Below are 22,892 nucleotides of genomic sequence, written 5' to 3'. Positions count from 1 at the left end.
CTATGTAACTATTGTGACCTCGAAGAAATAGAGAATTAAGCTCATTTTATCCTCTGTTGCCCTTTCTACCACGATATATGCTTGCTCTTATTGCAGACAGCACACCAGATATACCCTGGCATTATGTGGCTGAGCAATGAGGAGAAACTGAAATGGTTTTTTGTCCATTGTGTATTTCCGTTTGCAGAATATTTAGATAAAGCCTGAAATAAAAGAAAAAGGGCTACCTATAATTAAATTATAAAAATATTTAGCTGTGGTAAATGGCACGTGCGGTATATAGATTGTGTATAGGCCTGTCTCCCACATGAATCTTCTCTTTGTGCCAGACTGGGTTCAAATGCCTTCTGTTAAATTTTTCTGTATTTATTTATCATGTATGTATGTATGTATGTATGTATTCAGAAAGTATTCAGACCCCTTGACCTTTTCCACATTTTGTTAGGTTACAGCTTTATTCTAAAATTATTTAAATCGTTTTTTCCCCTCATCAATCTACACACAATACCCCATAATGACAAAGCAAAACTGGTTTTTAGAAATGTTTGCTAATTTTAATAAAAAACTGAAATATATCATATTTACATAAGTATTCAGACCCTTTACTAAGTACTTTGTTGAAGCACCTTTGGCAGTGATTACAGCCTCGAATCTTCTGTGGTATGACGCTACAAGCTTGGCACACCTGTATTTGGGGAGTTTCTCCCAATTTTCTCTGCAGATCCTCTCAAGCTCTGTCAGGTTGGATGGGGAGCGTTGCTGCACAGTGTTGTCCTGTTGGAAGGTGAACCTTTGCCCCCAGTCTGAGGTCCTGAGCACTCTGGAGCAGGTTTTCATCAAGGATCTCTCTGTACTTTGCTCCGTTCATCTTTGCCTCGATCATGACTAGTCTCCCAGTCCCTGCCGCTGAAAAACATCCCCACAGCATGATGCTGCCACCACCATGTTTCACCTTAGGGATGGTGCCAGGTTTCCTCCAGATGTGATGCTTGGCATTCAGGCCAAATAGTTAAATCTTGTTTTCATCAGACCTGAGAATCTTGTTTCTCATGGTCTGAGAGTCCTTTAGGTGCCTTTTGGCAAACTCCAAGCGGGCTGTCGTGCCTTTTACTGAGGAGTGGCTTCCGTCTGGCCACTATAACATAAATACCTGATTGGTGGAGTGCTGCAGAGATGGTTGTCCTTCTGGAAGGTTCTCCCATCTCCACCGAGGAACTCTGGATGTCACGGTTTACTAAGCCAGAACCCAGAAGCAGACCAGGACAAGGTGAGTTGAAACGAAGGTGAGTATTTATTTAACAGATTCCAAAAACGATGTAGAATAATCCAGGGGACAGAGCGGACGGCGGAGATGAGTTGGTGGAGGTGCAGTGGTGGATCCAAGAATGGCTCGGCAGCCGCCGACAACCAGGCAGGGGTTGGGTGAAGGTTCCGGGAGATTGACTGCAGATAGAAACAAAACGGAGGTAAGTACACGGCAAGCCAACAAGGTGCAAAACAACAAAACTAACGCTAGAAACTCCAAGGCTGATACACTGACAAACATACTGTTCATGGCTAACGATCCGGCAGGGAATGGATGTTAGGCCAGAGCCTAAGAAGGGTGATGATCAGGACCAGGTGTGCAGATTGCTGATGGGATGCAGGTGCGGAAATCAAGAGAGCTCCCCGGAGCGTTCCAGAACCCTCGGGAAACTGGAGATCACGAACAGAAAAACTAGTCCACAGACAGGACCCGACTCAGACTGCCGGAATCGTTACACTGGAGCTCTGTCAGAGTGACCATTGGGTTCTTGGTCACCTCCCTGACCAAGGCTCTTCTCCCCCAATTGCTCAGTTTGGCCGGGCAGCCAGCTCTAGGAAGAGTCTTGGTGGTTCCAAACTTCTTCAATTTAAGAATATTTATGTAGATAAGGTATTTCAGTTTTTTTATTTGTAATACATTTGCAAAAATGTCTAAAAACCTGTTTTCGCTTTGCCGTTATGGAGTAATGTGTGTAGATTGATTGATTGATTTTGTTTTTTAAAATCCATTTTAGAATAAGGCTGTAATGTAACACAGTGGAAAAAGTCAAGGGGTCTGAATACTTTCCGAAGGCACTGTATGTGTGTGTATGTATGTATGTATATATTTATTATTATTATTATTTACTATTATGTGTTGATTTTGATTTCTTCACTCTTTATCCGATGCAGAGAACACATTCATTCATTCATTCATTCATACAATCTACATGCACACACTGGTTGTCTCTCCATGACAAGGTGCTCTGAGGATGGTGGCAAGCTAGAATAAAGAAGTTAGGAGGAGAGAGGGGGCTTCATAGCTCATAGCTCTGCAATTAAGGTTGTTTTATTTATTGAATCATCAGCATCAGCCATGAGCTTCTGATATTAACATGGGGTAATAGTTGTGATCCCTTTCCTCATTTACAATTATGTTATGTCAACTTCAGAATGATCACATCACAGTAATCCATACCAGGGTTGGGGTCAATTCCATTTGAAGGCAGTCAATAATTGAATTGGAATTTCAGTTCTATATCGTGGAGCTCCGCCCCATAGGGGAGCTCTGCTCCTATTGGTTTACCCACTGCCCTAAGGCAGCATCAGCCTGAGACAAAATTATGCACACCTGCAGCCAATAGGAGTACAGGTGTCCCTATAAGAGGGGATGCCTCCCCTCAATCAGCCTCCCTTTATCTTCAGCGACTGGACTAGACTGAAGAAGCCAAGAAGAGACGAAGAAAAGACTCAGGACGAAGAAAACGCCGTCGAATTTCCAGTCATCGACGTCGTCCTACAATGAGCACACCAGGAGATTTTCCACCCCCAAAAGCTATTTTCAGAGCTCAATGCAGATGCTCCTCCATGGCGGCCGGCGACTCCCACGACTTATGTTTCGTGTGTTTAGGGTCCCAGCATGCCAAAGAGGGCGTCTGCAGTCCCCTTAACTGCGCCTCCTGCGCCCTCCTTTCTATGAAGGAGAGGAAGCAGCGCTGGGCGTTTTTTAGGGAGGATATTCCTCTAGAGGACGTGCTATCGATACTAGCCTCTGCTTCAGAGGCATCATCTGACTGCGCAGACTCAGGAGATGATGGGGACTATGAGGAAGAGGCTGGCACAGTCAGACCCCGTCCCTCATACATTCAAGCCCCCCTTTCCTTTGGTTAGCGAGAGGGCTTGTAGTTCCTATGGCGATGACGACACGGGCTCTGAGAAATCAGAAGCCCTGTCCTTCGCCGCAGTGTCTCTGAGAACGGATTTTCCCGGACTCATTGAGAGAGCTGCCAGACGGTTGGAAATACCGCTGCCCCCTATTCCCTCCGCACCGGAGGTTGATTTAATGGAGGGCGGCCCTTATTCCAGGCCAAGAAGAGCGGCAGAGCCACTAGCTCCAGCCATGCCTTCGTTGGCTAAATACGTTGAGGGCTCATGGGAGGCACCTTTAGCGGCGCGTTCGCCGGCTAAATCGTACCTCCCATTCACTAGAGTGGAGGGAAGGTTCCAGGGCCAAGCTAAGGGAATCCCCAGGTTAGAGAGCGCCATGGCGGCGTATCTCGTACAGGGTTCGAGTCCCTGGCCCTCTTCCAAGAAGGCCACCTTGCCATCTCAGAAGGACCGTCTCACAGCACAGCTGTTAGAGAAGTCCTTCAATTTGGGAGCCCAGGCTGTAGCAGCAGCCAATAACATTGCCCTCTTGGCAGCCGCTCTGTCCCGTTTAACTACGGGCAAGACAGAGCTGGAGGTGGAGGAGGCGTCTAGGATCTCTGGCGCCATCCTGCACCTAACACAGGCATCGGCCGTCTGCTCGGGGAGGTCCATGGCCACTTCGGTGGTCGCGGAGCGACACCTCTGGTTGTCCCTGACAACCATGAAAGAGGCAGACAGGACGTCCCTTTTGAACGCCCCCCTCTCTGATGACAGGCTCTTCGGAGTCGCCGTCAAAGAGGCGACTGAGAGGTTCTCAAAACTGGACGAGGAGAAGAAGCAGCTGGCCAGACACCTGCCACTGGCAGGGAGGTTAGGCCCTGCACCTCCACAAAGACCATCCACTTCCGCCCCCCAGAGTAGACAGAGTTCTACAGCGAGGCGGCGTATCCGGCGCCAGTCGGTGGCCACAGGAAGCAGGAGAGCGGGCCCAGCCCCCCCAGCAGCCACGGTGGCCCCATTGCAGCCGGCGAGGGAGGTAGTGAGAGCGCCAACCTGGGCCCCTAAGGGAGGCCACAAGAGGAGGCGCACATGACGGGACGCGGGGGAGCGGATGGAGGACACGTCGATTTCAAACGTGGCCACTGTTCCCCCCCACCCTTCGGTTGAAGGGATGGGTGATGATGTTAATGTCTTGAATGATGTGTTTAATAAAGAGTTGGCTCCACCTGACTTTGTCAAAAAAGAGCCCCTTTTCCATAATACATCTGAGAGCGTTCAAATCTCACCCTCTCTTCCCTACCACTCTAAGCGCCGTTCAGCCCACCAGGGGTGCGTTGCTGAACAGGCATTCAGAGTAGGTACACATAACACTTCAAGTATAAGAAGTGCTTCACATAGCAGGCAGCAGTCTCTGTCAGACTCTGACTTGATGATGCAGCCGCTATTTGGGGATGGTGCACTATCACAGACTAAGGTCTCTGTTAGTGCGATTCAGACCCATGCTGCGTTTACGGAGGGCCCGATTACTACGGTCACGAAAGTGTCCAACGTATCGGCGCCCCCACCACTTTCTGAACGCGCCAAAGCTCACCACACTGAGCGTAATTCAGCCCACCAGAGGTGCAGAGTTGAACACGCACAGGAGGTGAAAGGGGAAAAGATACCAAGACGCCGTCTTGGTTTATCTCAAAGAGACCTCACATTACTGACTCCAAGGAGTACTGTAGTGAGTGCCTCTCATAGCAGGCTGCAGTCTCAGTCAGGAGACATGATGACGCAGCCACTATTTGGGGACGGCGCACTATCACAGACTAAGGTCTCTGTTAGTGCGATTCAGACCCATGCTGCGTTCACGGAGGGCCTGATTACTACGGTTACGGGTATAACCAACGTATAGGCGCCCCCACCTCTCACAGAACGCGCTGATGCTCACCACGCTGAGTGTGGCTCAACCCACCAGAGGTGCAGAGTTGAACACACACAGAAGGTGAAGGTTAAAAAGGTATCAAGGCGCCGACTTGTGTTACCTCATAGAGACCTCATATTACAGACTCCTAGGAGTATTGTAGTGAGGGGCTCTAATAGCGAATTGCAGTCATCTGGGATGATGACGCAATCGCTTGCTGGGGATGGTGCCCTGTCGCAGGCTGTGGCCTCGAACAGTGCAATTCAGACCCGCGCTGCGTTCACGGAGGGCAGGAAAACAACGGTTACGGGTTTAACTGACGTCTCTGCCCCTCCTTCTTGTTCAGAACGCACTAATGTTTCCTCTCCCTTTCATGGGAGGCCCGCCTTGGGCTGTTCCACCACCTCAGTGTTGGAGAACAGCGGCGGCAAGGGCCATAGAGGAATACAGGTCCTTCCTACTGAGTGTACCACAGCTTCGCGCTCGGCCGCTTTCTCTCCATTGCTGGCAGTGGCAGCGAAGCTGCACCCTCTCACGCTGGCTAGAACAGACGTTGCAGAAGGGTTATGCTCTCCAATTCCATCGGACCCCACCCCCATTCAGGGGAGTGGTGGAGACGGTGATGAAAACGCCAGAAAAAGTGGCCGCTCTGATTTCAGAGATTACGGAACTTTTGGCGAAGGAGGCGGTCACAGTAGTTCCACAGGAGCAAAGGAACAAAGGGCTATATTCGCCCTACTTCCTGGTGCCCAAAAAGACGGGGGGAATGAGGCCGATATTGGATTTACGCATTCTCAACGAGAGCGTAACCAAACGGCCCTTTCGAATGCTAACGACAAAACGTCTGCTGGAATGTGTCCAGAAAGGAGACTTTTGTACGAGCATAGACCTAAAGGACGCGTACTTTCATGTGCCGGTACATCCGCATCACAGGAAGTTTCTGCGATTCGCCTTTCAAGGGGTGGCGTACAAATACACGAGGATGCCATTTGGGTATGCCCTGGCACCTCGCACGTTCTCCAAGTGTGTGGAGGCGGCATTAGAACCGGAATACGGCTACTAGCCTACCTAGACGACCTACTGGTTCTCGCCCCATCAGCAGAGCTGGCGATCACTCACACGACACAGACAGTGATTCATCTCACACGTCTGGGGTTCGCTGTGAATTGGAAAAAGAGCGCGCCCTGGTCCAGTCATCAGATTGTCTACCTGGGGATACAGCTAGACACTAATGATGAGGGCTCACATTTTTTTGTTGTTGCTAGCCCTGAGGAAGTGTCGTCCGAACTACACGGTGACGGCGCTGTCGATCATATCACTTTTGGGTCTCATGTCGTCAGCCCACTCTGTGGTTCCGCTGGGACTCCTGCACATGCGCAGGATGCAGCGATGGTTCGCCTAACTAAGACTAGACCCATTGCGTCAACGTCATCGGTTGGTGGTGGTTCCCCTCTCGCTCAGTGCAGATCTGAACTATTGGAGAAACCCGCGCGTTCTCACGCACGGAGTCCCGATAGGCAAAGTGTCCTCTTACATCCCAGTGTTCACAGATGCGTCTCTGACTGGATGGGGAGGGACATGTCAGACCCAAGCGATAGGAGGTGTGTGGCCTCTTTCGAGTCGCCACATCAACCTCTTGGAGTTGGAAACGGTTCGACTGGTTTTGACCCACTTCGTGTCTACCCTTTGGGGTCGCGATGTGCTGGTCTGGTCAGACAACCGGACCACAGTAGCCCACATAAATCGCCAGGGAGGAGTCAGGTCTCCTGCTCTCCATCGGGCGGCAGAGGAATTGTGGCTATGGGCTCACGAGCACCTTCGCTCATTGAGAGCAGCACACATTCCGGGCTACTTGAACGTAGGAGCAGACCTCATGTCAAGAGGGGGTTCTCGAGACGACGAGTGGTGTCTGCATCCGGACATTGTTCTCCAAATTTGGGAACAGTTCAGGAGAGCCGAGGTGGATCTATTCGCGTCACGCGTGAACGCGCAATGTCCTCTATGGTTCTCTCTGAGGGAACAGGACGAACCGCCACTGGGAAGAGACACTTTTGCGCACCACCCGTGGCCGAGAGTTCTTCTGTATGCATTCCCTCCGCTGTCCTGCATTCTCCCACTGTTAGCCAGGGTGAGGTCAGGAGGGCTGTCAGTGATATTGATAGCCCCCGATCGCCCAGGGGCTCCTTGGTTTGCGGAGATGAGTCAGATGTTGATTGCGCCACCTTGGCCAATTCCACATCGACGGGACGCGTTGTCTCAGTTGCCCATAATCGGCCAACCACTGAAGGCCTGGCTGCTGAGAGGGACAGGCTAGAGCGCCGTGGGTTATCTGATGCAGTGATCAGGACCATACAGGGTTCACGTGCCAGTTCCACTTCCAGGATGTATGCCAGTAGATGGAACGTGTTTTCACGATGGTGTGTCACACAAGGTGTAGACCCTATGAGCTGTCAGGTTGAGAGTATTCTCTCTTTCCTACAGCTTATGTTTGATAAGCAGCGATCGCCCGCCACCATTAAGGTGTTTGCAGCTGCGATTTCAGCTTGTCACGAGGGGTTTGGCAGAGACAATGTCTTTAGCCACCCTCTAGTGAAACGTTTCCTATTAGGAACGCAGCGGCTTAGGCCAACACCTAGAGCCACGCTTCCTCAGTGGGATTTGGCTTTGGTACTCGAAGCGCTATGTAAGTCGCCGTTCGAGCCATTGAATCAAATACCCCTCATGATGCTGTCTATGAAGACGGCACTGTTGCTCGCTTTGACTACTGCTAAGCGTGTCAGTGATTTGTGTGCTCTTTCGACGAGACCTGACTGCCTGGCCATTAATGGCGATCTGAGCAGAGCGGTGTTACGTCCTAACCTGGCATTTGTGCCGAAGGTTATTAGGAGTTCATATAGATCACAGACCGTGGAGCTGTGGGCTTTTTCTCCCCCTCCTCATAGGGAGAGGAGTGAGGAAAGGCTCCATCGCCTGTGTCCAGTACGCGCCTTGGCGTGTTACGTCGAGCGCACAGCAGCGATTAGGTCATCGCCTCAGCTGTTTGTGTGTCACGGTGCGGCTGCACTAGGTAGACCACTTTTGAAACAGCGTCTGTCTCATTGGCTTTGTTTGGGCATTGAGACAGCTTATGAGGCAGCGGGGCAACAATTGCCTCAGGGTATCAGAGCTCACTCCACTCGTGGAGTAGCAGCTTCTACTGCCCTTTTCAGAGGAACAGGGGTAGAGGATATATGTAGAGCGGCGTCATGGTCAACACCGTCTCCATTTATCAGTTTCTATCTCTTAGATGTGTCTTCTAACTCTTTGGCTCAGTCTGTACTCAGCGTAGCTGAAGGGAGAACTTGAGCTAGGAGGAGAGGAATGCAGGACTGAGGAGACAGGGTCTCTATCAGGTCCGCTTCTGATAGAAGGACATCTTTTTGGCATGACTCCTGACTGACAGGTTCAGTACAGTAGAGGGCATGTATTGATCTGCCCACCAGTGATTCACTGGAGTGAGGCGGAATGATGTGGGATAATAGTAGTAACTTGGTTACGATACTATTAGACCGGTCATGACAATTTGACGGAATGTGACGTCATCTATCTGCTTGTTCAGATTAGTATGAATCATGTTCTGGGATCTTCCCACTAATCTCTGGGGTTCCATTGATTGAGTGAGGCGGCCTACCGTGTACACAATGTAGAGTGACACTTGGTGTTATTCCATTAGTGGTCGGTAGTATTGTAACAGGATATTGAGGTACCATCTATCTGCTAGTACAGATTAGTATGGCCTGTATTCTGGTGATCTGCCCACCAGTCATTGGTGTTGCCATTGGTGGGGCGGGTTTTTAACCGATGACGCAGTATATTGTGACACTTGTATGGTGACAGTGGTTGCAGTACTGCGGGAATTGGTTGCAGCCATTGCTAGGCCTGACCTTTTCATTTTGATGGGAAGTGTTGGGCTCGGCAGGGAGTACATTTTGGAGCGCTGCTCCTATTGGTTTAAGGCGGAGCTCCACGATATAGAACGATTAGTTACCGGAGTGTAACTCCAGTTCTATGAGTGGAGCGGAGCCCCATAGGACTTAAGGCCCTGCCGACCCTCTCTAGTCTCGCTGAAGATAAATATCTCGGGAGGCTGATTGAGGGGAGGCATCCCCTCTTATAGGGACACCTGTACTCCTATTGGCTGCAGGTGTGTGCATAATTTTGTATAAGGCTGATGCTGCCTTAGGGCAGTGGGTAAACCAATAGGAGCAGAGCTCCCCTATGGGGCTCCGCTCCACTCATAGAACTGGAGTTACACTCCGGTAACTAATCGTTTACTTTCTGAATTGATTGACTTCAATTGAAATTGACCCGAACCCTGATCCATACAGGGAATCGGTGACTATTTTAGTTGCAATTCATTCACAATTAAAGTTTGTTTAATAAAGTATATATAATCTCGTTAACCCAGAACTAAAATCTTGCGATACTAGACTATTGCTAGCAAATAGTTAATAGCTGTGTCTTTACCTTTCAGCTAGAAGTAGGCTACTTACAGTGAGTGAAAAAAGTATTTGATCCCCTGCTGATTTTGTACGTTTGCCCACTGACAAAGACATGATCAGTCTATAATTTTAAAGGTAGGTTTATTTGAACAGTGAGAGACAGAATAACAACAAAATAATCCAGAAAAACGCATGTCAAAAATGTTATAAATTGATTTGCATTTTAATGAGGGAAATAAGTATTTGACCCCCTCTCAATCAGAAAGATTTCTGGCTCCCAGGTGTCTTTTATACAGGTAACGAGCTGAGATTAGGAGCACACTCTTAAAGGGAGTGCTCCTAATCTCAGCTTGTTACCTGTATAAAAGACACCTGTCCACAGAAGCAATCAATCAGATTCCAAACTCTCCACCATGGCCAAGACCAAAGAGCTCTCCAAGGATGTCAGGGACAAGATTGTAGACCTACACAAGGCTGGAATGGGCTACAAGACCATCGCCAAGCAGCTTGGTGAGAAGGCGACAACAGTTGGTGCGATTATTCGCAAATGGAAGAAACACAAAATAACTCGAATCTCCCTCGGCCTGGGGCTCCATGCAAGATCTCACCTCGTGGAGTGGCAATGATCATGAGAATGGTGAGGAATCAGCCCAGAACTACACGGGAGGATCTTGTCAATGATCTCAAGGTAGCTGGGACCATAGTCACCAAGAAAACAATTGGTAACACACTACGCCGTGAAGGACTGAAATCCTGCAGCGCCCGCAAGGTCCCCCTGCTCAAGAAGTTTGCCAATGAACATCTGAATGATTCAGAGGAGAACTGGGTGAAAGTGTTGTGGTCAGATGAGACCAAAATCGAGCTCTTTGGCATCAACTCAACTCGCCGTGTTTGGAGGAGGAGTAATGCTGCCTATGACCCCAAGAACACCATCCCCACCGTCAAACATGGAGGTGGAAACATTATGCTTTGAGGGTGTTTTTCTGCTAAGGAGACAGGACAACTTCACCGCATCAAAGGGACGATGGACGGGGCCATGTACCATCAAATCTTGGGTGAGAACCTCCTTCCCTCAGCCAGGGCATTGAAAATGGGTCGTGGATGGGTATTCCAGCATGACAATGACCCAAAACACATGGCCAAGGCAACAAAGGAGTGGCTCAAGAAGAAGCACATTAAGGTCCTGGAGTGGCCTAGCCAGTCTCCAGACCTTAATCCCATAGAAAATATGTGGAGGGAGCTGAAGGTCCAAGTTGCCAAACGTCAGCCTCAAAACCTTTAATGACTTGGAGAAGATCTGCAAAGAGGAGTGGGACAAAATCCCTCCTGAGATGTGTGCAAACCTGGTGGCCAACTACAAGAAACGTCTGACCTCTGTGATTGCCAACAAGGGTTTTGCCACCAAGTACTAAGTCATGTTTTGCAGAGGGGTCATACTTATTTCCCTCATTAAAATGCAAATCAATTTATAACATTTTTGACATGCGTCTTTCTGTATTTTTGTTGTTGTTTTTCTGTCTCTCACTGTTCAAATAAACCTACCATTAAAATTATAGACTGATCATGTCTTTGTCAATGGGGAAACGTACAAAATTAGCAGGGGATCAAATACTTTTTTCCCTCACTGTATGCTGCGTTTAGACAGGCAGCCCAATTCTGATATTTTTTCCACTAATTGACTTTTGACCAATCACAGATCTTTTCACATCAGGTCTTTTTCAGAGCTGATCTGATTAGTCAGAAGACCAATTAGTGGGAAAAAAGGGATGGGAAACTTGGATGTGGGTGGGGGCCACAAAAAATTTGAACTCATTATGACCGCAGTGGCTCCCGGGTCTGCGTACACACATCCATACCCACACATGCACTCAGGCCCACCCCCAGTCTTTAATATGATATCTGGTGAGAGTAACTAACAAAATCAATGGGGGCCCGATCGGTAATTCGACCATGATTACAACAAGTATAAAACATGTTAGCTGACATGGACTTATTGAGTGACTGTCAGAGAGAACTACTGATGCACATCCACATTTCGAAATGTACCTTGTGTATTCTACTATTCTAACTATCAACAGTAGGTTGAGACCACAACTGAGTTCCAAAAAAATATGCATCGGCCCTGAGAGATGCGCAGTGAGGAGTATCCTGAGTGAATAAGTTGCGCTTGACACGACAGAGGGCCGTGTTTGGAGAGCGAGGCCCGCCCGGTGATCCATTTTAGATAGCATGAGTGTGTGACTTGTCCACGGTGGAGGATTCACTTGCGTGCGTGTCACTCGCTGTAACCTAAAAAAAGCCACACTGGATCGAATTGTCTCAGTTGCTAGAACATGAGAATCACGAAACAATTCGACAACTGCACTATCATTCTGGACAAATGAGAGATGGGAATATTAAGTGATGGGCTATGACAAGAGATCGCCCTGTTTATGGAAGTGTCCTAAAGCCATTTCTCAGTTAAATGTGATATAGGATAGCCATGAAAGATCAGACCATTAGAACTTCATTGCTGATACCATCTGTTTCAATGTGCCTGTGGTCATCAATCAAAGCGTATCTAATTACTTTATTGCCCCCCTGCTGCATCTACTTACTTGGATTAATCGGATACAATACATCATTGGATTCCAAGCTTGGTAGCTGACAGACAAATATTTAGGGAATATGCTATACGCTCTCTTTTTCAATTAGGTTTACAGTATAAGGTAGAAAGAAGCAGTGCCTCAGGACAGCCGGTATTCAGCTGGTTCAATGTGTGTGGTAGGCTACAGGTACAGATACAGGCCACTAGCCAATCAAAGGTGTTATTACGTGCTCCACTAAGGCAGTTATTTATCTTATAACTTGTCCTTGTGGTAAACATTATCTGGATAAAACAAAGTGCAAATTAAAAGTACGAATCTCTGAGCATCGTAGCACCATTAGATGCAAAAACTTGACATACCCAGTCGCTGCCCACTTTTTGGAAGCTAACCACTCGATTTCGTCCCTACGTTATATCGGCATCGAACATGTCACCCTCCCTAGGAGAGGGGGTGACCTCGACAACTTATTGTTAAAACGAGAGGCTGCCTGGATCTTTAATTTAAAGACCCTTGCTCCCTTCGGTCTCAACTTTGATTTGAAGCCATTCTTGTGATTATTGTGATTTTGCTATTCATTGTAAATGTTTGTGGGCCTATGTAGCCAAGTTGTATCTACAGTGGGAAAAAATAGTATTTAGTCAGCCACCAATTGTGCAAGTTCTCCCACTTAAAAGGATGAGAGAGGTCTGTAATTTTCATCATAGGTACACGTCAACTATGACAGACAAATTGAGGAAAAAAAATCCAGAAAATCACATTGTAGGATTTTTAATGAATTTATTTGCAAATTATGGTGGAAAATAAGTATTTGGTCACCTACAAACAGGCAAGATTTCTGGCTCTCACAGACCTGTAACTTGTTCTTTAAGAGGCTCCTCTGTCCTCCACTCGTTACCTGTATTAATGGCACCTGTTTGAACTTGTTATCAGTATAAAAGACACCTGTCCACAACCTCAAACAGTCACACTCCAAACTCCACTATGGCCAAGACCAAAGAGCTGTCAAAGGACACCAGAAACAAAATTGTAGACCTGCACCAGGCTGGGAAGACTGAATCTGCAATAGCTAAGCAGCTTGGTTTGAAGAAATCAACTGTGGGAGCAATTATTAGGAAATGGAAGACATACAAGACCACTGATAATCTCCCTTGATCTGAGATCTGAGATCCTGGTTCGAATCCAGGCTCTGTCGTAACCGGCCGCGACCGGGAGACCCATGGGGCGGCGCACAATTGGCCCAGCGTCGTCCAGGGTAGGGGAGGGAATGGCCGGCAGGGGTGTAGCTCAGTTGGTAGAGCATGGCGTTTGCAACGCCAGGGTTGTGGGTTTGATTCCCACGGGGGGCCAGTATAAAAAATAAATAATGTATGCACTCACTAACTGTAAGTCGCTCTGGATAAGAGCGTCTGCTAAATGACTAAAATGTAAAATGTAAATGTAAATCTGGGGCTCCACGCAAGATCTCACCCCGTGGGGTCAAAATGATCACAAGAACGGTGAGCAAAAATCCCAGAACCACACAGGGGGACCTAGTGAATGACCTGCAGAGAGCTGGGACCAAAGTAACAAAGCCTACCATCAGTAACACACTACGCCGCCAGGGACTCAAATCCTGCAGTGCTAGATGTGTCCCCCTGCTTAAGCCAGTACATGTCCAGGCCCGTCTGAAGTTTGCTAGAGTGCATTTGGATGATCCAGAAGAGGATTGGGAGAATGTCATATGGTCAGATGAAACCAAAATAGAACTTTTTGGTAAAAACTCAACTCGTCGTGTTTGGAGGACAAAGAATGCTGAGTTGCATCCAAAGAACACCATACCTACTGTGAAGCATGGGGGTGGAAACATCATGCTTTGGGGATGTTTTTCTGCAAAGGGACCAGGACGACTGATCTGTGTAAAGGAAAGAATGAATGGGGCCATGTATCGTGAGATTTTGAGTGAAAACCTCCCTCCATCAGCAAGGGCATTGAAGATGAAACGTGGCTGGGTCTTTCAGCATGACAATGATCCCAAACACACCACCCGGGCAACGAAGGAGTGGCTTCGTAAGAAGCATTTCAAGGTCCTGGAGTGGCCTAGCCAGTCTCCAGATCTCAACCCCATAGAAAATCTTTGGAGGGAGTTGAAAGTCTGTGTTGCCCAGCGACAGCCCCAAAACATCACTGCTCTAGAGGAGATATGCATGGAGGAATGGGCCAAAATACCAGCAACAGTGTGTGAAAACCTTGTGAAGACTTACAGAAAACGTTTGACCTGTGTCATTGCCAACAAAGGGTATATAACAAAGTATTGAGAAACTTTTGTTATTGACCAAATACTTATTTTCCACCATAATTTGCAAATAAATTCATTAAAAATCCTACAATGTGATTTTCTGAAATTTTTTTCCTCATTTTGTCTGTCATAGTTGACGTGTACCTATGATGAAAATTACAGTCCTCTCTCATCTTTTTAAGTGGGAGAACTTGCACAATTGGTGGCTGACTAAATATTTTTTTCCCCCACTGTATGATCGTATGCTATCCATGTGTTTTGTATGTTCTGTTTGTCTGTGAATTGACCAATGCTATTAGGCCACACCCGGCCATGATTATAGACACCCGCGTGTGTCCTTTGACACTATATAAACTAGTGACCCGCAGTGTTTGTCATTATACACAGATTTTTTTATTTTTTTTATTTATTAACCTTTATTTAACCAGGTAAGCCAGTTGAGAACAAGTTCTCATTTACAACTGCGACCTGGCCAAGATAAAGCAAAGCAGTGCGATTAAAAACAACAACACAGAGTTACAAATGGGGTAAACAAAACATAAAGTCAAAAATACAACAGAAAAAATATATACAGTGTGTGCGAATGTAGTACGTTATGGAGGTAAGGCAATAAATAGGCCATAGTGCAAAAATAGTTACAATTTCATAATTAACACTGGAATGATAGATGTGCAAAAGATGATGTGCAAATAGAGATACTGGGGTGCAAAATAAATAACAATAAGGGGATGAAGTAGTTGGGTGGGCTAATTTCAGAAAGGCTGTGAACAGGTGCAGTGATCGGTAAGCTGCTCTGACAACTGATGCTTAAAGTTATTGAGGGAGATAAGTGTCTCCAGCATCAGAGATTTTTGCAGTTCGTTCCAGTCATTGGCAGCAGAGAACTGGAAGGAATGGCGGCCAAAGGAGGTGTTGGCTTTGGGGATGACCAGTGAGATATACCTGCTGGAACGCATACTACGGGTGGGTGTTGCTATGGTGACCAATGAGCTAAGATAAGGCAGAGATTTGCCTAGCAGTGATTTATAGATGGCCTGGAGCCAGTGGGTTTGACGACGAACATGTAGTGAGGACCAGCCAACAAGAGCGTACAGTTCACAATGGTGGGTAGTATATGGGGCTTTGGTGACAACGGATGGCACTGTGATAGACTACATCCAATTTGCTGAGTAGAGTGTTGGAGGCTATTTTGTAAATGACATCGTCGAAGTCAAGGATCGGTAGGATAGTCAGTTTTACGAGGGCGTTTGGCAGCATGAGTGAAGGAGGCTTTGTTGCGAAATAGGAAGCCGATTCTAGATCTAACTTTTGATTGGAGATGCTTAATGTGAGTCTGGAAGGAGAGTTTACAGTCTAACCAGACACCTAGGTATTTGTAGTTGTCCACATACTCTAGGTCAGACCCGCCGATGAAGACGGCTTGTCTGTCGAAACGTTGGTTATTAGGATATGAAATTATTGCATCTGAGCTCCTAGAGTGTGCGGCTTTCCTTTTCTTTTTCAAGTTACAGAATTTAACTGCTGATGGCGCACCACCTGCCAAGCAGCCCACCATTGCTTTCGTTTACAATGCCCCCTCCCCTAACTCTCTTGCCTCTTTCCTTCCTCCCTCCCTCCTGCTCTCTCTCCATCTCTCAACCACACACACACACGCTAAAGCCCTCTTCCTCTCTCCCTCCCTGGTTTCTTCTCCCTCTCATTCTCAGTCTACGAGAATTCCACATCCGAACCACAATCACGTAGGATTGCATAGAGCGCAAAAGAAAGGCTGATTGCAAACCACTCGCAAACCAGGCAATGAAGAGTGGACTTCACCGGTTGCTCTGAATGTACTTTTCACAACAGGCTACAGTGAGATTTGTGCTTAGATTTTTCCCACTGGGCACAGCCGTCAATTCAACGACTATTCCACGTTGGTTGAAAGTAATTTTTAAGAAATGACGTGGAAACAACGTTGATTCAACCAGTGTGTACCCAATGGGTTCGAATGATGTCAGCTTAGGATGCTCATTAGCTGTCATTCTGATGGCAACATATATTTTTCGACTGTTGTCCAACTTGACTCTCCGTCTTCCAGAGAACATTGAGGTTTCGAATTTGGATTATTTTTTACCTGGGGCTCGCGTGTCGAGCCCGTAGTTGTGCAAAAGACAATGCCGTCCGCGGGCTGCGGGGCTAGCGAGCAGTGTGTCCGCGCACATGAGCAGTGAACTCCGAAAGTTATCGAATGTCGAGCACAAAAAATGTACGAAGATTGAAAACGATGGATAATGAAACTATTTACGGGACAATTTATCTGGGTACCTGTGAATAATCTGGACTGGAGATAAAGAGGAATACCTTGGAGAAATTTGCACAATGTGCTGAATGTGAAATATTACTTTTTTATTTAGAGAGATAGTAGTCTACCTATTTGTAAAGACTGCCATTGCAATATTTTAAATGTATATCGATGTTACCATTATTTGGATCGTAAATATGTTTGATTTCAGCATTCAGCAAGTTCAGTCATTTTATGCACCTTACCTACATATTTATCATCATGGCGCACTTATGCAACCTTATGCGTTGGACTAACCATAATCAGCACCCTCAGCAATATCTGGACAAATTCTCGCACATAGTAGATGCGGAGACGATTCAAGTGGTTTACACTCAGGTTAGTCTACTGGGGAGATGGCGGCGGCGCTCGCCAGCTCCCTGATACGACAGAAACGTCAAGCAAGAGAGGCAAACAGCGAAAAGGTCGCCACTTCGAAACGGCGCACCAGCCCCAGCAAAGATCCCCGCTCCTTGTGCGAGAGACATATATTTACTGTCTTCAACAAAGTTCGGTTCTGCAGCGGCAAGAAAAGACCAGTCCGCAGGAAACCAGGTCAGTGACTTTTGAGCAGGGCTGCGTTCAGTACATTAAAACGTAATAGAACGTTCAATTTAACTGAAACGGAGCTGCACTGAACGACCAGGGGAAAACGGGGAGGGATTGTGTTGTGGTTTCAAAATGCACCGCCTCCCTTTAAATACTTCAATCATTGCTTCAAGCCACACCCCGCAAACCCACCGAGTGGAGCAAACATATCTCAAAGTCTGTTCAAGAATCTACAAGGACGTTTTGGGAAAACGTGTTGTTCATTACAAATCGTTCCGAAATTTAGCAAACGATTAGCATCACGATTAATCGCAAGTTCAGAATTTGATCAAATTGAGCTGTAAGATTTTTTTTTATACAAAAAGCATTACAACAATATTAACATATTGATTTTGTCCAATGTAACAGTTAGCAAAATCAGGTAAATTGATAAAGCACACTTTCTTTAACCTCAATGTCAACTTGTTTTGACATCACATTGTTGTTTTAAGCTGTATAGATAATACATTTTAGATGTTTTCATTGTATTTTGAACACTTTCAGACTGAGTATTTGAAATGTTATGAGTACTTTTGGGGAAAATGTATGGGAGTAAAAAGTACATATTGTCTTTAGGAATTTAGTGGAGTAGAAGTTGTCAAAAATAGAAATAGTAAAGTACAGATACTGAAAAACCCCTGACTTAAGTAGTACTTCAAAGTATTTTTACTTAGTTACTTTACACCACTGAGCGTGCCACCATCAGAGTCAAATTCAAACTTTTTGCGTGTTTGTTATGTTGGCATAATACATCATTTTAAAGAAGTCTGTAACTGAACATCGATGTACACAGTTGTAAGCAACCTCTCTCCCCTATTCATTTCACCTGGGGAGGACATCAGAGTTTTAAAATCCATGTAGGATACTGGTCAAGTGAGTTACAACGGCAATGTACCAAGGGCTATTTAGTCTTGTTGGCTACAGGTAAATGTTTATTAGCTAGGGGGTTGCTGCACTGAGTGCCTTTACAACAAAAAAACATGAAAAAAAACACACGTAAGAAAAATCACGTGGTTTTCGGAGACATGTATGAAAACACATAATTTATGAACAAATCATGTCAAAAATGTTACATGAAAAAAAAGTTTTTTATTCACATAAATCAGACACGTGTGAAGTTTCACATGGATTTTTCACATGTACATTTTTCACGTGAACAAATCACGTGAAAAGTGTCATGTGAAAACAAAAAATGCACAGACCAGACATATGGTTTTCGGACACGTGAAGTTTTACATGGATTTTTCACATGACTCATAGCCCTTGGTGTTTTCCAACATTTCACATGTGATTCTCTAAATCAGCATATGCTTTTGTAACTGGCGGGATTAGAACCCGGGTCTCCCATGGGAGAAGCCAATGTCTTGACCATGCATATTTATTATCAATTAAATTGATAAAGCACACTTACTTTAACCTCAATGTCAATTTGTTTTGACAGCGCATTGTTTTTAGCTGTATAGATAATATATTTAGGATGTTTTCTTTGTATTTTGAATGCTTTCAGACGATGCGATTAATCACGATAAAAAAAAAACGTGCACTAAAATTATCAGTGTCCATGTTAAGGTGAAGCGTCGTTGGTGAAGAATGCTTTTATTGATCCACCCATGGGCCATTTCTCACAGTTAGGCTACAAGTTAGTCAGAGGTCTGAGAGTATCATATCTATCACTGAAGGATGAAAGGGGGCGGACCACACACTTCTGCATCCTATTTAACGTATCCCTCCACCTTTCAGGGTTTTTATCGGCCACTGGGGCCTCATCATCAGCGTTTAACTGGCACACCGACTTGCTCTAAATAGTGCTGTATTTTAGTCTTTTTCTGTCTCTTCCTGCATGATTTGGGCGTCAGGCGGCTGTAGTGCCAAGTTTATCTGCCCCACATTGTGTGCCCGGTTCATGATCTGGAGGTGGCTTCTTAGACCGTTTGTTTTTCAGTTCAGTTTTGACCCACCAACTGAAACTTTTTGTTATCTACAAAACTGGGAGATGGTTTTCCACTGATTTTAGTGTTATGTTGGTGTCTGCATGCTCTGAATGGCACTAAAGTACAATTAGCTGCTGCGATTAAAAACCTCATTCCTCTTATTCTCTTTACCATTGAGTGATGGTCTGAGGAGATGGTGCAAGAGGATCTGTCTGCCTCTCTGTCATGATGGGCGGCATTGTTTACTTGTGAGTCATCACATGTATCACACAGCAATGCATTCATTATGTAGCCTATCACATGGTACTGCAATAATGGGTACTAACTCAGGCTTACACTATAAGACCAGGAGTTTTTCCTGATCACGTGACCTGACCAGACCAGGAAGAACTCTGGGCCCTAGTTATTGTCTATAGTTTTTCCTGGTCAGCCCTTAATCATTGAAATAGGTAGTAAGGGTATGAGGGCATGGCATTCAAGTGTTTTGGTGCCTGAGTGACCTGGGCCGTGGTCATTGCAATGGAAAACTAAAATTAGCTATTCTTATTGGACACGTTCAGGTAGTTCCTCCCTGTTTCAGTCCATTTTATTCTGTTTGGTGCTTAATGAACACGACCCAAGTAGCTAGCTAACCCTTATCCCTGTTGTGTTATGTTGCAGAGCCGCAGCTGAAGGGCATTGTGACACGACTGTTCAGCGAGCAGGGCTTCTACCTGCAGATGAAGCCGGACGGAACCATAAATGGGACCAAGGATGAGAACAGCGACTACAGTGAGTTTTTATGGCACACATTACAATTCCCAACATGCACATCTCCTATCATACAATCTGAAAGTACAATACACTTTGTCCTGGTGAGGTCACGTGGGTCCGAAAAAATGCCTAGCCCTTACGATAACAAATGCCATTTCATCATGATAGTGTACATGGATATTGACACACCGCAATCTAGAATTCCACAGAGATCACATGTGCAAACCTCAACACTCAATGCACACCCGTCTGTATTACCTTCACATACCTGTCGAACAGGGTCACGTTTGTGTCACTTTCACAAACACAAACAACTCTGTGTGTGACTAGCTAAATCTGTGCAGACACACCGAAAAGAGTGGAGTTGAGTAGAGAGGACTGATGGATGGCTCGCACTCTGCCGCTGTATTTCTCAGCTGGGCGAGCTGATTCGCCCCAGCTATCAGTGTCATCGCTCTCCGCTCTGTTTTCTCAAACAATCTATTAACTGTCAGGCCAGGAGCATTCCCGTCCATCCATCTGTCTGGTGGGAAGGGGATCTGTCCTCTCCTTGACTTACATGCAGTATCAGCCTAGAGGTACAGAAGTTACGTGCATGCGTGCGTGCGCACCATGACTTGTGTACCTTGTGCGGGCACACACACACTAAAGTGACAGTTAATGTCCAGAGCAAAGGCCCTATAAGTCACTTTTATCCAAAGCGACTTAGTCATACAGTACATTTTTGTATGGTGGGTGGTCCCAGCTATCGAACCCACAATCCTGGCATTGCAAGTGCCGGGCTCTACCATTTGAGCCACAGAGGACCACTCATCCAACCTGTGTGCTCTTGGAGTGAGGCACAACATGTTGCCAAGGACAGAATGAAGTGGAGGGAGCTCATTGTGTCTCAATAGAGATGTAAGTGAGCAGTTAACCTGTGCTTGGTCGACTCAACACACAACGACTATTTCCCTATCTATGTCATGTCAGAGTGTGTATGTTAGCGCTGCAGCACACACTGTATTGCAGGGGCGAGATTATCTACTGTACCTGGCAGTCGTGAAATGGTAGAGAAGAGTGGGCGGCGGCAGCCGCAGTTCCCACAGTAACTCAACTCGCAACTCTGCTGAACAAAAAACTATTCAGCAAAGGAAAGTCAAACTTCCTCTTCCCTTCTGCTGTACCAGGGGGAGAAGAAGAAGAAGAAGGCCTCTCATTGTGTCAGAACGAAAAGATCATAGCATATGAGTCTCCAGAGCTTCAGGGGAAGGAGGATAGAAGAATAAACAGCTGGCAAGATGTTAGACGTATTTCGTTCACATCTACTCATATTGAAGACAGAGATGGAGTAGAGGAGCCAGAAGTAAACCCAATGAGCTCTATCAGAAGAGAGGAGAGAAGAAGAGAGGGGAAGAGAGGAAAATATGAGTGAAAGAGAAGAGGAGGAAAAGAGGACTGATAAGAGGAGGAGGGGAGAGGAAAGAAAAACTCTTGTTTCCCGGCCCAAAACGACTGGCAGACGCCTGCCCAGTTGTGCTCTTTCAGAGTGGATGGATGGTGGTTACAGTACAGTATGTGTTTTCGTGGAGAGAGAGAGAGAGAGGATTGTAGCCGGAGGGCTCCTTCTTCACACAGGAGCTCAGTTGCACCCACTCACGATGCTGGAGTATTTTTACATCCCCTCCTTATCCCTTTGAATTTGTGTCCTTGCAGATTATTTCACCTCTCCCTCTCCGTAAAAAAAAAATAGAACTTTTATCTGCCCAGCCCACATCAGTGCATCCGAATGGCTTAGCGTTGTTATGTGATCAATGAATGATTGTCAAAGCTCTGCTTTGTGAGTATTGGCATTGTGGAGCTCCAAGGTTGGCGTTAACATGAGGTTTATGGGCTGCTGGAATTACAGTATAGTGCTTTTTTTCTGGGCTTTAGCTCAGAATCCAGGAAGCAGCGGTGAGAAATGCTGCCAGGTCTTAGGACGGTTTTCAGGATATGATGTTAAAGGGACAATCTGGGATTGATACATCAGTTTTTTTTTACCTTTTAATAAATTATTTGATACATAGCCATTGATTCTTTAAAAATATAATTTTTACATTTACGTCATTTAGCAGACACTCTTATCCAGAGCGACTTACAAATTGGTGCATTCACCTTATAGCCAGTGGGATAACCACTTTACAATATGTTTTTTTTTGTGTGTGTAATTTCAACCCAAAAATTTTTTTCTTTGGGGTGGGGTAAGGGGGGGTAGAAGGATTACTTTATCCTATCCCAGGTATTCCTTAAAGAGGTGGGGTTTCAAGTGTCTCCGGAAGGTGGTGAGTGACTCCGCTGTCCTGGCGTCGTGAGGGAGCTTGTTCCACCATTGGGGTGCCAGAGCAGCGAACAGTTTTGACTGGGCTGAGCGGAAACTGTGCTTCCGCAGGGGTAGGGGGGCCAGCAGGCCAGAGGTGGATGAACGCAATGCCCTCGTTTGGGTGTAGGGACTGATCAGAGCCTGAAGGTACGGAGGTGCCGTTCCCCTCACAGCTCCGTAGGCAAGCACCATGGCCTGGATTAGGACCTGTGCCGCTTCCTGTGTAAGGCAGGGTCGTACTCTCCGAATATTGTAGAGCATGAACCTACAGGATCGGGTCACCGCCTTGATGTTAGCGGAGAACGACAGGGTGTTGTCCAGGGTCACGCCAAGGCTCTTCACACTCTGGGAGGAGGACACAACGGAGTTGTCAACCGTGATGGCGAGATCATGGAACGGGCAGTCCTTCCCCGGGAGGAAGAGCAGCTCAGAGGTTCAGCTTGAGGTGGTGATCCGTCATCCACACTGATATGTCTGCCAGACATGCAGAGATGCGATTCGCCACCTGGTTATCAGAAGGGGGAAAGGAGAAGATTAGTTGTGTCGTCTGCGTAGC

At 46.4% G+C, this 22,892-nt stretch overlaps 1 protein-coding gene across 3 annotated transcripts in view; it reads left to right on the top strand.

The window, feature by feature from the left end:
- The window catches only part of LOC121562048 (fibroblast growth factor 12-like), a 141,154-nt gene that overhangs the window by 97,955 nt on the left and 20,307 nt on the right, over positions 1-22,892 (top strand). For 2 of the 3 annotated variants that reach the window (XM_041874451.1, XM_041874445.2), the window contains exon 2: positions 19,903-20,013. In XM_041874451.1, coding sequence (XP_041730385.1) covers positions 19,903-20,013 — 111 coding nt within the window. Of the gene's footprint in view, positions 1-16,115; positions 17,279-19,902; positions 20,014-22,892 lie in introns of those variants that run through there. The other variant, XM_041874439.2, reaches the window with a different exon arrangement.

The sequence above is a fragment of the Coregonus clupeaformis genome, chromosome 5 (genome assembly GCF_020615455.1).
Source record: "Coregonus clupeaformis isolate EN_2021a chromosome 5, ASM2061545v1, whole genome shotgun sequence".
NCBI classification, from domain to species: Eukaryota; Metazoa; Chordata; class Actinopteri; order Salmoniformes; family Salmonidae; genus Coregonus; species Coregonus clupeaformis.
This window is presented reverse-complemented; position numbering and strand designations above follow the sequence as displayed.